Consider the following 13,599-nt stretch of genomic DNA (forward strand, 5'->3'; position numbering starts at 1 on the left):
TCTCTTCGTCCCACTTGTCAAGCATCTTCTTGGCTTCCTTCGCTGTGCCTGCTTTGAGATCTTGCAAGACGCCCTCACAAATGAGCGAGGTAATATGAGCTAGACAGCGGATCCAACTCTTCCTGCCGTGAAAGCGCATGCGGGCCTCCTATTGGGCTCACCTTGTCGTCGAATTTGGTCTTGAGAGAATCGTACAAAGACTGACAGAGCGTGCCGTTATTGCCGGCGTTGTCTCCCGTAATGGCGAGAAGCTTAGGCTTGAGCCTGAGCTCCTCAAGCGTCCTCTCAACTATCTCAGCTAATTGTTTGCCAGTGTGAGATCTTTTGAGCTCAATAAACTCAATAACTTCCTCTCTCCTCAAACTCCGGTGTAATCCAGTGCGCAATAATGGCGAAAATGGGCACCCGATTCGGTGCTGTCCAGATATCAAGGGTGAACGAGATGGTGGCACAATTGTACTCAAGCTCAATCTTCAGCTTCTCCTGCGTTCGACAAAGTCTGTATATATATGATTGCGTAACGTTATACGACTCCTGTACACACATGTTGTGTTGTGAGCCAAGAACATCTCTTGAAAAGCAGGAGTCTCGACAACAGAGAAGGGTTGTCGGTGTTTTACAAACCACCGGCGGATAGACTCCTTTGCCGTGAGTCTTGCTCTCTGCCTAGGTCGACCGCTCCATGCGTCTGCCTCTGTATAATCTCCTCCACCAATGGCGCGGCCGTATCCATTAATTCGAGCGTGGTGAGATTCCTTCGTAATACCGTGGATTTTTAAATGGTCTCCCATGCCAGAGGTAACCCCTCGGCGGTTCGATTCGAGGACCTGGAATCTCTTCCGAAGAGTATTGGGATTTTGAAGGCACTCTATACAAGTCCACCGGAACTCTTGGAAGATCTTCGGCCCATCCTTATCCTCTGAGTAAAAGCTTCTGTCTATAGCTTCCTCTGCATATACCAATAGACGTGGCTGTTCTTGTCTCTCTTCTTGCGAACATGCTTTTGTTTGTTGTCGGCCCACTTCTTGATAAGTCCGGCTTTCTCTGCGAGCGTCATATGACTACTGTTCAATGGCGGCTCTGGTGTATCCGCGTCGGGCATGTCATCATCTGACTCACAGTCAGGATGACCCGGGGGCGCGCAGACAATTGTATCTTCGCCAGTTGGAAGAGGAGAGGAAGGAGCCGGAGTTGCGCTAGAATCAGCGCGCGCGCGCGCGGGATTCCGAGGGTTGAATTGAGGATGTTCGATGCGGGCATAATTCTGCGTTGGCAATTTACGCCGGGTCCTTGGAGCAAAGAAATTCGCTGCGGCAGATGTTTTTGTTTCAGCAGGGGCCATACTACGTATCATGTTATAATTAGCTATCCACTCGTAAGGTAATTAAATAAGGAGGGTAGATTGGAGAGTAATGAAGTTTTACCTGATCTTGGCTGAAAGGCTCGAGAATGGACGCGACACAGGTAGTCGGAACGACACCAAATAAACCACAATAAAGTGTCAAGGAGTCGGGGTTGAACGGGTAGGATAGGTCGTCGGTCAGGGCGTTGATTCGGGGGCTGATCCGAAGCCGCTGTCGGAATATCGAAGCAGGAATTAGGCGAGGTCGTGGTAAAATAATGTCGTGGCAGTTGTCGCGAAGACCGTTGCGCCACGCAGGCAAAGGTGGATGGGCTGACGACCCTGTCTTTCCGACAGCAGTAGAATTAACAGGTGGTCAACTGAGCGGAAATAACGCGTCTGAACGCGGCTAGTTGGCACAATATATCCTTATCATGCAGATTTTTCGGGTACTTCCTGATCGGCTAATTTGTATGGACAAACAAGTAGCAGTCATATTGGGCTCGAGGAGTAGATAAGTCCCTAACAGCCTCCAAATCGCGAGCTGACTCGATTCGTGTCACTTCAATTGTTCGCGCAGTATTGAGATGTTGAGGATCTGAACGCGTTTTCGAATCAGCTTGCTGGGGCTGTACAGCGGTATAATTATTATATTATATATCCAGAATATGGGTTGCCGAGCTTAATATGTGCTTGAAATGTAGTATTCCAACCAAAAATGGGCTATCCATTGATTGCCTTCAAGATGATGTGGCATTTCTTGAGCAAATGTTAACGACATGTAACTATCGAGGTTATATCATCCGAACGAGAAAATCCAGAACATTCGAGCGGCACTACATTTAAATCATGTGCATTATAAAATGGCACTGTTCATGAGCTTCATGGTGTTTTTTAATACTCCGTATAGGGTGGCAAGATTGCTGAAACGGTGGCGTATCAGGCACTGTTAGGGTCGTTATACCACAATATATGGACGCCCTAACTGCCGTCCTTCGCCTCGATTTCCCCAGCGACGCCCCCGCCAGACGCGGGCGGCGCGGGACTAGGATTTTGCCAGTGGAGTGTGGACGGTGGAATCCAACTGAAACACGCACAACAGACTTTTAAATACGCAGAGCGTCATCACAAGCGCGGCCGAACTCGAAGTTACCGTGTCCGCGCGGGCAAACCCCAATGATGGGGTCAAAGCAGCTTGTTTATTGATGTGTATGTGAGCCTGCCGAGGAAGAACAGGAAGAGGCCCTTGGTGGGTGGCTTCGGTATTGACCCTTTCCTCCTGTATGTCCCTTGGCCGCGAAGCGGGGTGATAATTTTTTTTCGCCTTACGTTTCGACCATATCGCCATTCATTCACAATTTTTATGAATGAATTGAATGAAGACTCCTGATTTTTGATTCGTCGAATTTGAAGACCTTACCCGATTCGGCTTCATTCAATTCAAGGGTCCCGAGGCCGATTCGACTTCAAAATCTTCAAATATCAGCCCTACCGAGGGGACATACTGTATCCAGCTCGTCGCTGCAGAAGACACGGCCCAGCTCCCTGTCCAGAGTCTTGGCGCGGCACAAGGCTATCGGCGTCAGCGTCTGCTCGCACGCGGAAGCAAGCCTTCTTGCAAGGCCAACCACACCCGCCATGGCCAACAGTCAGTTGCATTTTGGGGAGAGGCCAGGATGATTATACAGACGACTTAGTCAGCTCTGACATTTCTAGAGACCTGACTCTGACTGGCTGGCGGGATGAGCAGGTTTGAGAAGGTTTCTGCATTGGGACAAAGCAAACAGTACGTACTTGAGCTACCCCGGCCACAACCCCAGCACTGCTGGAACGAGGACGCCATGACAGCGTCTTGTTGCTTCTGCGTGCCTACATACGGTCTTTGTGGTAATTAGAGAAGAGGAAACAGTGTCCTGTTGCGAAGCCGACTCTACGGTATGTAGCCTAAGAAAACAAACACGCCTGCTGCTGTTGGGCAAGCTCTCGATGTTGGTGTGCAAGTGCTTTGCCATGATAGACCCAGAACACCGTGACGCCCAGAAACCCAGATTAAAAAAAAGTCGCCTTGCCAAACGAGCTATAGGTCCACAAAGGGCCCCTCGTCGGCGCTATCGAGAGGGGCAGGCGAAAAGGAGACATTATATTGGTACACACGCCGCATCCCGAGCCAAGTTCAATGGTCGGCGGACGTGGCGCTGTAGCGGCCGACGGCCAAGCTTCCGACGAAGACACCTGCCAGGACGGATAGAAAGTAGCCCACGTTCATGGTCATGACGGCCAACATGCTGTGTGGAACCAAACAGTCAGTCAGCCGGAGGTCAAGCTGGTGCAAAGGAACGGGTGTATATAAGGCTCACAGCAAGTATCCTACGCCGGCGAGGATGGTGTCCATGACGGCGCGGACGGGGTCGACGCTCAAGCGCCAGGGCCGGGCAATGGTGCCCTTGCGGCCGACGACGACGACCGACTCCTCGATGCCGTTCTCGGACAGCGTCATCTGCTTGGCGTCCGGGTCGCGGGTGATGTACTCTGCGAGCTGCATCCTGCCGTTGGAGGCGATGTAGCGGCGGTTTGTGTCGCGGTCGAGCCAGCGGGCCTCCTGGAGCGACTTTGCGGCGAGGAGCAGGCGGCCGATGACGGCGAGGGCGATGAGGAAGAGGCAGGTGGCGGCGTAGGCGCCCGGGCTGCGGGGAGTCCACGAGTTGGAGTAGAGGGCTGTCTCCATGTTTGTCTGGAAGACCATGGTCATCATCATGGAGCCCATGGAGTCGTGGCCGTGGGCATCGGTGGCGGCGGCGGCAACGACGGGCGCGCTGCCCATGTCCATGTCGCTGTGGTCGGCGCCGTGGCGTGGGAAGAGGAAGGACATGGTTATTTTGGTGCGTGTATCGGAGCTATGATGGTGGTGGTGGTGGTGGCTGGTTGCTTCTGGTTGGGTGCACGAGGAGTGATGTCTGTGTGGTGGCGGGCAGAGACGGAGAGAGAGAGGAAGAGGAAGAGAGAGAGAGATGCGGCGTAAGTAAGTCAAACAACGTCTGATGTGCAGCTTCCAAGGAGATTAAATGTACAGCGAGTTGGGCAGCGTGCTAGTGAGAGAGTATTTGCGCAAATTCCTCGACGCTCCAGCCGCGACTTGACCTGCCAAAGCATCCGAGCACAGCAAAAAGACACGAAACGGGCTCAAGGCAGGGAGCGTCTTTTCAACTCTATCGACTCTTCAACACAAAGGGGACAGACACACCAGACGAAGACGAAACCCGGGGTATGCAAATGTCTGTGTCCGCAAGGGCGGCGCCCTTTATTTTTAGGGCTTCCTTTTCCCTTTATTTGTTTGACTCTTGCTTGGCATGGCCTGGCTGGCTAGCGGCTTCGAGGGTATAGATAATTACTGGGGATGGCGAGATTGCCTGCGGTACGTATCCGTGACGGGTAGCGATCTGGCGGTGGCACTGCTGAGGTAATGGGCCCTGATCACCTCAGCCGTCTTCGGATTCTCGGCCTGCCGTCATGGTGAAACGAGGGCATCGTCTCGACCGAGCGCACTATCTCGACCGAGTGCACACGCCCGCCCTGAGCACGTTTGAGGCACATCTCGATGGTGGCTGAGACCTCTGGACGTGTCCCCTCCTTCGTCACCAACACGCACCGGACACTCGACACAATGACCGGCATCATCCGCCCATTTCTTCCCCTTTTCTCACCACCATGACGCGCTCGGCACCCAGCGATGCGATTGGGACTGGGACGCACACCCAGGGCAACTTGATCGTCCTTTGCCAGACCGCCGTGAGTCTCTCCAAGCTGGCTGATTGTTGGCTGCCAGTGCCGCGTCGGTCGAGGCTCAGCAGCGGCGCATCGAGACGACAACACACGGCCCACGTGTCAGAGCTCAGGGAAGTGAGCGCTTATTCCTCTAGCTAGCCGCAGCTCTGGTCTCGTCGGCCGTCGCAGGAGTCTCCGACTAGCATCGGCTATCGCCTGAGCCCAGACGAAATGCCCAGGTCCCCCAGCACATGTTGCAAGGCCGCCTACCTCTCCGCCCTGTCCCTAAAATAGACCCGACTTCCTTACTCCTCAGAACCACCGGTCATGCCAGGAAACAGAGGCGAGCCCTACCGGATCCTTTGCGGAGGCCTTGATCGACACGGCCGCCGTCGACCCCGCAACTTTGCGCCCACCACGAGACCCTCGTTGCCGCACAAGTATTTGCGGTTGGGATCGAGGGCGATCATGCTATCCCAGATAGGCACTCGTGCATACATGCTCAACGCTCGGATGGTCCGTTGCCCGGGGACATGGCCCGATTGATCGCGCCCTCGGCGACACCCGGCGGCTGGTTGTGTCGTTGCCCGTCCCGTGTGGACGACCAACAGCCCTGGCCTGCAAAATCTTGATTCTGCAGTGTCAAAGACAGTTCATCAGACGTCCCACGAAAGGCCAGCATGGGCTCGCGTGGCTTCAAAAGGGCAAAGTGGCTCTCGAGACTGCATCTTCGATGAGCCCTGTCAGCTAGCTGAGCTGGGCAACGTTCGCAGTGATGCTGAATCGTGAAGGCCTTGAGCTGCGGTTTGCCTTGTTTCGGGGCAAGGTGCAGTCAGACCGCCTCGGCTACCAGCGTTGATGGCGTTCGATCATGCGCCGTGGAAACCAGGCCCGGCTGCCAGGGCGACCATACCTGGGGCACAGGTCCACCGCCTGGGACTGTTCTTGGCCAGGCAAATTCAGAAAGCCAACGTTGGGCTTCTTGGTCGAGGACAAGTCACTTGGACTCGTGGCTTAATGCTCCCCCCCCGTGGGCAATACGGCACTCCTTGCTGGGCGTGATGCAACGGGGAAAATATGTTGCAGAGGCCATGGGATCATCTGCTTTGGCTCGGCCAGTCCAGAATAAACTTATTGACGTTGTGTTCTTGAACGTGGTTTATCTCGATGCAAGGGCTTAGGCTCTCTCGCTTGCTTGTGAAAGCCATCTTCATATTGGCCGTCCCCAGGCCAGCCGTCTCCTCCGATTTTCAAACCAGGGCTTTCAAACGACTTGCAAGTGGCTCGGCCGTCCAAGTGCCCAACCAGGGGGCCCCGGATCAACGGGCAGAGAAGCCAGTTTCTAGTAATGCCGCGCGGACCAGCTCTCGACAGGAACGCGCCTCAGTCACCAACACAGCAACGGCCAAGTCTCGAGCGACGCAAGCCCTTGGACAAGATGGCTCCGACTCACCTCCTTTCCGTTTCTCCCCCCTGCCATACGACTAAGCTACCGGTATCTCGAGCCACAGACGGCCGCTCTCACCGTCTCTCTGCCGCCGCTTCCATCTCCTCTTGGCCAGATCGCCGGTGACGTGCATGGACGCTTGGCAATATGAGGTGCATGGCGTGACTGCCGCCCACCCCATGAAGACCTTGGCACCGGCAGCAGCTCAATGTAGTCTTCGATGGGAGCCAAGACCATCCAGTCCCCTCGTATGCGCGCGCTCCGGAAAGGCTGGGCCTACGAGCTGACCATGGCCACAACGATTGGTCCTGTCCTCCGAGGCAGCTGCGGCAAGTAGTCGACCCGAGAACAGTCCCGCTTCCATCAAATGCAGGCTCATCTCCTTGTGGCATGGGGCGTAGCATCCATCTTGCTCATCATGCGTTCCACGTCATCCCCGACCTCGACACGTTTCCCGGTAAACGCCGCCGAGACAAGACGACATGCATTCAACGGGCGAGCCTCGATGCCGGTCGCCCGTCTAGTCCAGCCGAGGCTCTCGGAGGACAGCAAGGCGCGCCGACTTGAACGACGACCCTCCTTGCCTTTGGTTTGCTCGTGCCGGGGTGCAGGCGCCAATGGGGCGGGCGCCGGCCTGTCCGCTACCCCCTGCCGAGCTGGCCAGCTGCTTTCCCGCCATCCACCCCCTCGGCTGAGAAGAGGTGCGCGAAGAAGTTCATGGTGCATTGTGGGGGATCTTGGGAAAATGTGACCCAGGACGATCCAGCCCCTCACCGGGTAGCACCTCAGCATCTTGTATCCGTGCTCGGATCGGACGAGGAAGCCCCTGAACCTACGTGTACACTTGCGAAAGGACCTCGGCCCGAATTGGCCATGTGATGGACGGCAAGCCTTCCACCCGCGTCTCCCCTCCGTCGTCATGGCCTTTCTTCTCCGAGACATGGGGAATCCCGGGGTCTCTTCCTGGATGAACGTGTATATGTCCAGGGGGCTGAGAAATTAAACTCTGGTCATTGCCAGTCCCAGTCTTTCGCGGGCACGACGAGCCGGCGCCCATGCTCGGCTTGAATCCGTGATGTCGTTTGCCATCGGGCTTTTTGGCGGCACGCATAGACGGCGCTGCATCTCGTGCCACCAGGCTGGGGGTTTTGACGGCCACGGGTCCATAATCATGGAGCTTTGGGGGAAGACTTGCGGTTTGCGAGGGGATGGATCCTGGGGAGATCAGTAACCTTGACGATGGAGTCGACATGAACCAACAACGACGGCGGGAATCAAACTCGTCCTCGATGGCCTGGGTGGAAGACAGCCACGTGTAGTCCCAACAGCAGCCCTCCGTGTCAACAGCAATCATGAAGAGCATAGACACACAAAGTACTTAAGCGTCGGTAGAGAATCGGAGCAGTATACATCTCAGTCGACAGAGACACCGGGTAAGTAAAAATACAGTTTCCAGGGGGGGCCCCTATTTGGCACCTTCCGAGCCCTCCTACGAGAACACGCCGGTGGCTACCAGCATGCGAGCGTTTGCAGTGTAGAAAAGGCTCACCCTGGCCGTGTCTAGACTGGCAAACCGTCTACCTATTCCGGGGATGATGCTCTGTAAGGGTCTCGCGTACGCCTTGACCGGCGCCTTTCTGCCATCTACCCAAGCAGGACTGGGGAAAGACTACGGAGTGCGGAAGACACGTGTTCCCCTTCTCCTCCTTTCCAGTTCCACGGCCACGTCGCAGGAGAACACTGGCTCCTCTGAGAAAACAGCGAATAGTGCCTAGGTCAAATGAATGATTTTACGCCTTGCGGTGAAACACTCTGGCCCCTATGCAGACTACCCACCGCTCACTTGCTTCAACCTGCACAGAGAGATGGGTAGCTTGGTCGACAAGGAAGCAGCAAAGACGTGATCTTCTTGGGGCAAAAAGGGGGGGGGCATGCTTGGTTCCTCTTCAGAGCTGCCCGCAGATACTACTACATTGTTCATCGCGCCATTCATACACAGTCTGCGAGAACCAAGTCGCCCTCCACGACATCCAGCCGTTCATGGTTGAATGGGAGGGCGTAACAAGAGGCCACCAAAGAGGAAAAGGGGGGGATCGATCAGCCAGATGAAGCCACCGATAGTGGTGTCTGTCTCCTGTATGTATGTATGTATGTACATGCATGCATAGACGGGCGGCCAAGCTCGAGGCTCGAATTGTCAAACGTAATACGACGCACCTTCTCTCACGCGCCAGCCCTCCCCCCTTACCATGCCAGAGGGCGCATCTCCATCGACTGCGTTTAGGGGGGTAAGACCAGGCAGATCCCATCTCGCCCCGATGCAACCGCCCAATCACCCAACCCTTTTCCCGCAAGCCTCGATGTCCTTTCACTCACTCGTTTTTTTCTATCTGTGCATGTGAGCCCCCAAAGCCACTCTGCTCATGCCTGGAACCAACACGTTTGCCCGCATCGTCCTGCCGTGTGACGCAGGCTACCGCCACGCCCCTGTCCCCCCAGGCCATCCGACGGCATCCACCGATCCGGGCAAGCCTCGTGGAGCGGCACAGCTTCCCCGTTGCCTCGGTCTCCATGTCGTCGAGTGGCCTTGCCCGACTGCGAGGAGGGGGGGCGTGGGAAATGTGAAGCGGATCCATTCTCCCCCCTCCCGAGTCAAGCTTACATATGTGCAATGTACGGAGACGCACGGCGTCGAAACACTCACGATGGGTGTCACGAACTCATCAGATAGATGTGTGCTACCCTCTACAATAGGTATATATGCACAGCCTGATCCCTGTCCATATGTACATATGCCTGTGCATACCTCGGCATCCTACATGTACAGTACTGGATGTATGTCTGTCCATGCATGAGCAGTAGCTACACACACGCGCCGCGCGGAATGCACAGACAAGGCGTTCCGAACTGAACGGTCCCCCCCCCCCTCTCTCTGTGTCCATATCTCGCCCTCTTCGCCTTGCGAGCATGTATTCGTACCATGGCCGCATCCTCCCGCCCACCCCCTCCCTCCCCTGCAATGCACCCATCCGCGACCCGTTTTCAGCCCAGGGTTGGGGAGCGAGGACCAAGCAGAGAGGGGCGACGAGACCCACCGCCAATAGATACAAGGAGCCTGGTACAGTCGTATCCGAGATGCAGGTATCCGGGAGCGAGTCTATTTCGACGACTGGCATCCTCAGATGGCGACCGGGGGGGCCGGCAGCGGCGTGGGGCCATTGGGCCCGAGAGGCTTCGGGGGGGGGGGGGTGTGCGTGTGTGTCGTATCGTATTGAGCGTGAGAAAAAAAAAGCCTGTGTCTCTCTTGGGGTTGCACGAGAAAAGGGCATCGTGATGAGGTCGAGCGTGCAGGGGATAGGGGAATCGGGTCTGACTGAAATCAAGTATTGGCCGAGGCTTCGAATGAAATCAAATGAGTCAAGAAGCAAACATGCACAAACCACAGGAGAAAAGGAGAAACAAATAATAAACCCCGAAAGAGGCAAAGGAGCTCGAATCTGCAGCCGGGCGATCGATGCATCTGACAACGGCCCGGCAGGGGAGAGGGAAAGGAGGGAGGGGCGTTGCCGCAACAAGCCCGCTCCCAAAAGGCCAGGGGACCTGCTCACCGGTTCCTGGCATGCATCGAACGAGCGTGCCAGTCGCTACCCCCCCGTATTCATTTCTACGGCCGAGTCGGCTTCCCGTGCAATATACAGTACGTGCATCAGAGAACATGACATTGAGGCTCCCCTGGCCCGCCAGTACCCTGCACCGCGTATAGGAATAATAATCCGCACCAGCAAACAGGGGGGGGGGACGGGGGAGAGAAACGACTCTTCTCCCATCAAGTACAATTTGTACAAAGCACGGCCTACATGCAGACGGCCAGCCAGCCAGACAGACAGGACGGAACGATACCGAAATGTCGCCTGCCTGCAGCATCTGGATCACCAGACCAATGGACAAACAACCAGCTCCTCCCGGCCCCCTTTACGGAAGAGACTGCATCGGGGGGGGGCATGAGCCGCAGCATCAGAGGAGGGGGGCTTCAACACCGGCCGCAAGCAGGAAATGTTGGGCTGCGGAAAAAGGGGGGCCCACGGTCCAGATACAGATGTCTCTATGTAAAGATAGATATGGAGCATGGAGGAGCAGCGTGCTGCCTTACTCACACCCACACCCTCGCCCACACCCTCGCCCACACCCTCTCTACCTCTCTCCGGGCACGGCTTCGGAAACCCGTGCCGAGCCGGGTGGCCTGGCCTGGCCCTGGTGGTGCGTGCTGACCGCCCGGGACGAGGCCCGAGTGGACGGGGCACGAGATGAGATGGGGCGGGAGAGGCACGGCAAGGAAGAAAGAAAGAAAGAAAGAAAGAAAGCGACCCCCCCCTCCCCTCCTCCTTGGAGATCGGTGAGAGACGATGGCAGGGAGGAATCTGGGGACGGGCTGACCCTCTCCCGCCTCCCGCCTCCGCCCCCTTCCCGGCAAAGCAAGCCTACCACAAGACGGCAGACGGCGAGACTAAAGGAGAACAAGGGACATGGCAGCCATTTCGACGGTTGGGTCACGCAGCCGATGCTACCAAAGACATGGGCCAACCGGGGAAACACACTTGCACTCAAGACATGGAAGGATAAGGGGGCAACCCGCCTCGTCACACTGCCCCAGAGCTTCCACACAATGCTATACAGACCGGCGTGGCCATGACGTCTGTCACATGCAGACGAGCTGTTCTGTCCCGCCTGGACTCGTCCATAACAGGGCTTACAGTATTACGATGCGGACATTTGCAGAGCCGGTCATGATGAGCATCCCCTACAATCAGAAAATCAAAAAAGGGCAAAGACACCGTGATACGCGGCAAACCGCCTAGTAAAGGCAAGTACTAGACAAATGAAATCACACTTCGTCCGCGTGTGCACTTCGTATCGCCCCCCCTGGAACCCAGCCTCTAGATTCGCCATCAGAGGCCGGTGGTAAAGCGACGTGGTCCGGACAGGGCCGGCCCCGGCACCCCCTCCCCAAATCAACGCATGGGCATACTGTACTGTACATGATATTATTGCAGCATACCGAGGAAGCCTTGGTACATAGTACAGGCGGAAAGCGCCATCCCGCTCCGCGGAGGGGCAAAGACGCATCAGGACGCGCTCATACAACAACACTATGTGCGTACATGGACCCAACGGGATGCATACATGTGTGGCCACCGCTACCGACACACCCTGACGACCCCTTCAGTCTTGATGCAGCCCATCCTCGCTGTCCAGCTTTGATCCTGGCCTCAGTAGCCTCTCTTCCTTCTTCTTCTCCTCCAGCTGGCCCCCGAGAGGCAGGGGATCAAGAGGCCGGTATCAATATCCCCGCCCATCGACGATCTGTTTATTAATCAATCCATCGCTCCGCTGTGTGAGTGAGTAGGTGCGTGTGTGTGTGCCTCGAAGCATGCACCTGTGTACGGGGCGTGTTGTGGCGAATCCGCCCCCCCTGGCCCCTTGTTGGACCAAACAGCATCACCCACCACCACTACCACTACCACTAGCACAACCTCGTCCTCCGTTCCCATTCCTGCATGAGCTGCCGCCGTGCTCGTTGGACTTGTTCTCGCAGCCTTTGACTAATCGATGTCTCTGCGGGAAATGTCAGCAAGGCGCGGGAGCAAGGGCCGGGGCAGAGGGGACGAACCTTGAGAGCGTCCTTGCGTGAGAAGCTTTTGCTGCAAAAGTTGCAAGGAAAGGGCTTGACGGCCAGGTGGATCCTCTTGTGCCGCTTCAAATCGTGGTTGCGACTAAACGACTGGGTGCACTGGTCGCACTTGAAGGGGCGCTCCGAGTGCGGCTGGGGCTGGTTGTGGTGGCCGTACATCATGGGATGAGGGGCATACGTCGACATGCCCATGCCGGAAATGACGGACATTTGAGTGCCGGGATGGTGCATGTTGGACATGACGGGCCCGTTCACCGTCGGCGGCATGTGCGAATAGGCACCGAAGGTCCTGTAGGAGCCGTGAGGCGGACCCATGCTGGATCCGGATAGGGAGCCCATGCCCCGATGAGCGGCAGCGGCGCCCGTCGGTGACGGATGCGAGTGGCCGCCATGGGGAGCGTACGAGGGAAACGTCGAGTGCTGTGGCGTGGTCGAGGCGGCATAGTAGCTCGGGTTGCTCGGGGGTCTCGAGTGAGCGTAGGGGTCAACGGGCGCCGGCGCGCTGGGCGTGGGAGGCTGCGTGGAGTTGTGAGGCGCCAGCATGGCGCCGGCGTGGGGTGTAGCCTGGACGGGAGACATGTGGTGGTGATGGTGGTGGTGGCTCTCCGGTCCGCCACCGCCGCCGCCGCCGCCGCCACCAGCCATGGAGGTGCTAAACGGTTGATGCACGCTCTCGTAAGATGGCGCCGGCAAAACGTCCCCCCCCGTCGCAGGGGACTGGGAGCTCCGCTGGTTGGCGTAGCCCATGGGGGGCTGCTGGCCGTACATGGCCGAGGATCGGGCGCCATAGGGTGAGGGTCCCAGCGGCTGTTGCGCCTGCGAGGCCGAGCTGACGCTGTAGGACGAGCTGGTGGGCGTCGGCCACCCGCCCTGGACCGGGCCGCTGTAGGTGTACTGGATATTGGTGCTGTGTGCCTGCGAGCCCTGGGAGCTGGCCGTGTGAACGCTCGACAGGCTGGGGCTGAGGCCGTCGCTGGCTCCTGGGGAGGAGGTCAGAGACGCGCACGAGAGAAGGCCAAAGGAGGGCGATGAGGCCATACTGGGGACATCTGAGGTCGGGGGCGGAAGAGAAAAGGCGGGCAAGGAACCCGCGGCCGCACGGCGCGACGAGAAGCTGGTGGCCTCCATTGCGGAGAGCCGGACCAGTGGACGGGATTGTTCACCGGGCCAAGGGTGGGAAGAAGTGAAAGATGACTCGTCGTGGCCTTCCTCGTCCTGACGGTCGAGTCCGTCCGACCCGGAGTTGTTGTTCTCGTAGTGAGCCCTGGATCCAGTTAGTATACCCGGTTGTGGAGGCGATGAGCAACGAGAAGGCGGCGGCGGCGGCGGCGGCGGCTTCTGAAAAGCCAAAGCTACGAC

General features: G+C 57.2%; 2 protein-coding genes across 2 annotated transcripts; both read right to left on the minus strand.

The window, feature by feature from the left end:
- Window positions 1-3,515: 3,515 nt before the first annotated feature.
- On the minus strand, window positions 3,516-4,211 carry HRG_04562 (ctr copper transporter family domain-containing protein; the record flags this gene model as incomplete). The annotated part of the gene is made up of 2 exons (XM_044863033.1): window positions 3,516-3,627; window positions 3,700-4,211. The coding sequence occupies 2 exons, from the start codon at window positions 4,209-4,211 to the stop codon at window positions 3,516-3,518; spliced, it is 624 nt and encodes a 207-aa protein (XP_044721647.1).
- Window positions 4,212-12,047: 7,836 nt separating this feature from the next.
- HRG_04563 (zinc-finger double domain-containing protein) lies at window positions 12,048-13,368 on the minus strand (the record flags this gene model as incomplete). The annotated part of the gene is made up of 5 exons (XM_044863034.1): window positions 12,048-12,164; window positions 12,220-12,556; window positions 12,644-13,056; window positions 13,117-13,220; window positions 13,281-13,368. The coding sequence occupies 5 exons, from the start codon at window positions 13,366-13,368 to the stop codon at window positions 12,048-12,050; spliced, it is 1,059 nt and encodes a 352-aa protein (XP_044721648.1).
- Window positions 13,369-13,599: the final 231 nt, after the last annotated feature.

Source organism: Hirsutella rhossiliensis (assembly GCF_020360975.1).
Source record: "Hirsutella rhossiliensis strain HR02 chromosome Unknown scaffold00004, whole genome shotgun sequence".
Taxonomy (NCBI): domain Eukaryota; kingdom Fungi; phylum Ascomycota; class Sordariomycetes; order Hypocreales; family Ophiocordycipitaceae; genus Hirsutella; species Hirsutella rhossiliensis.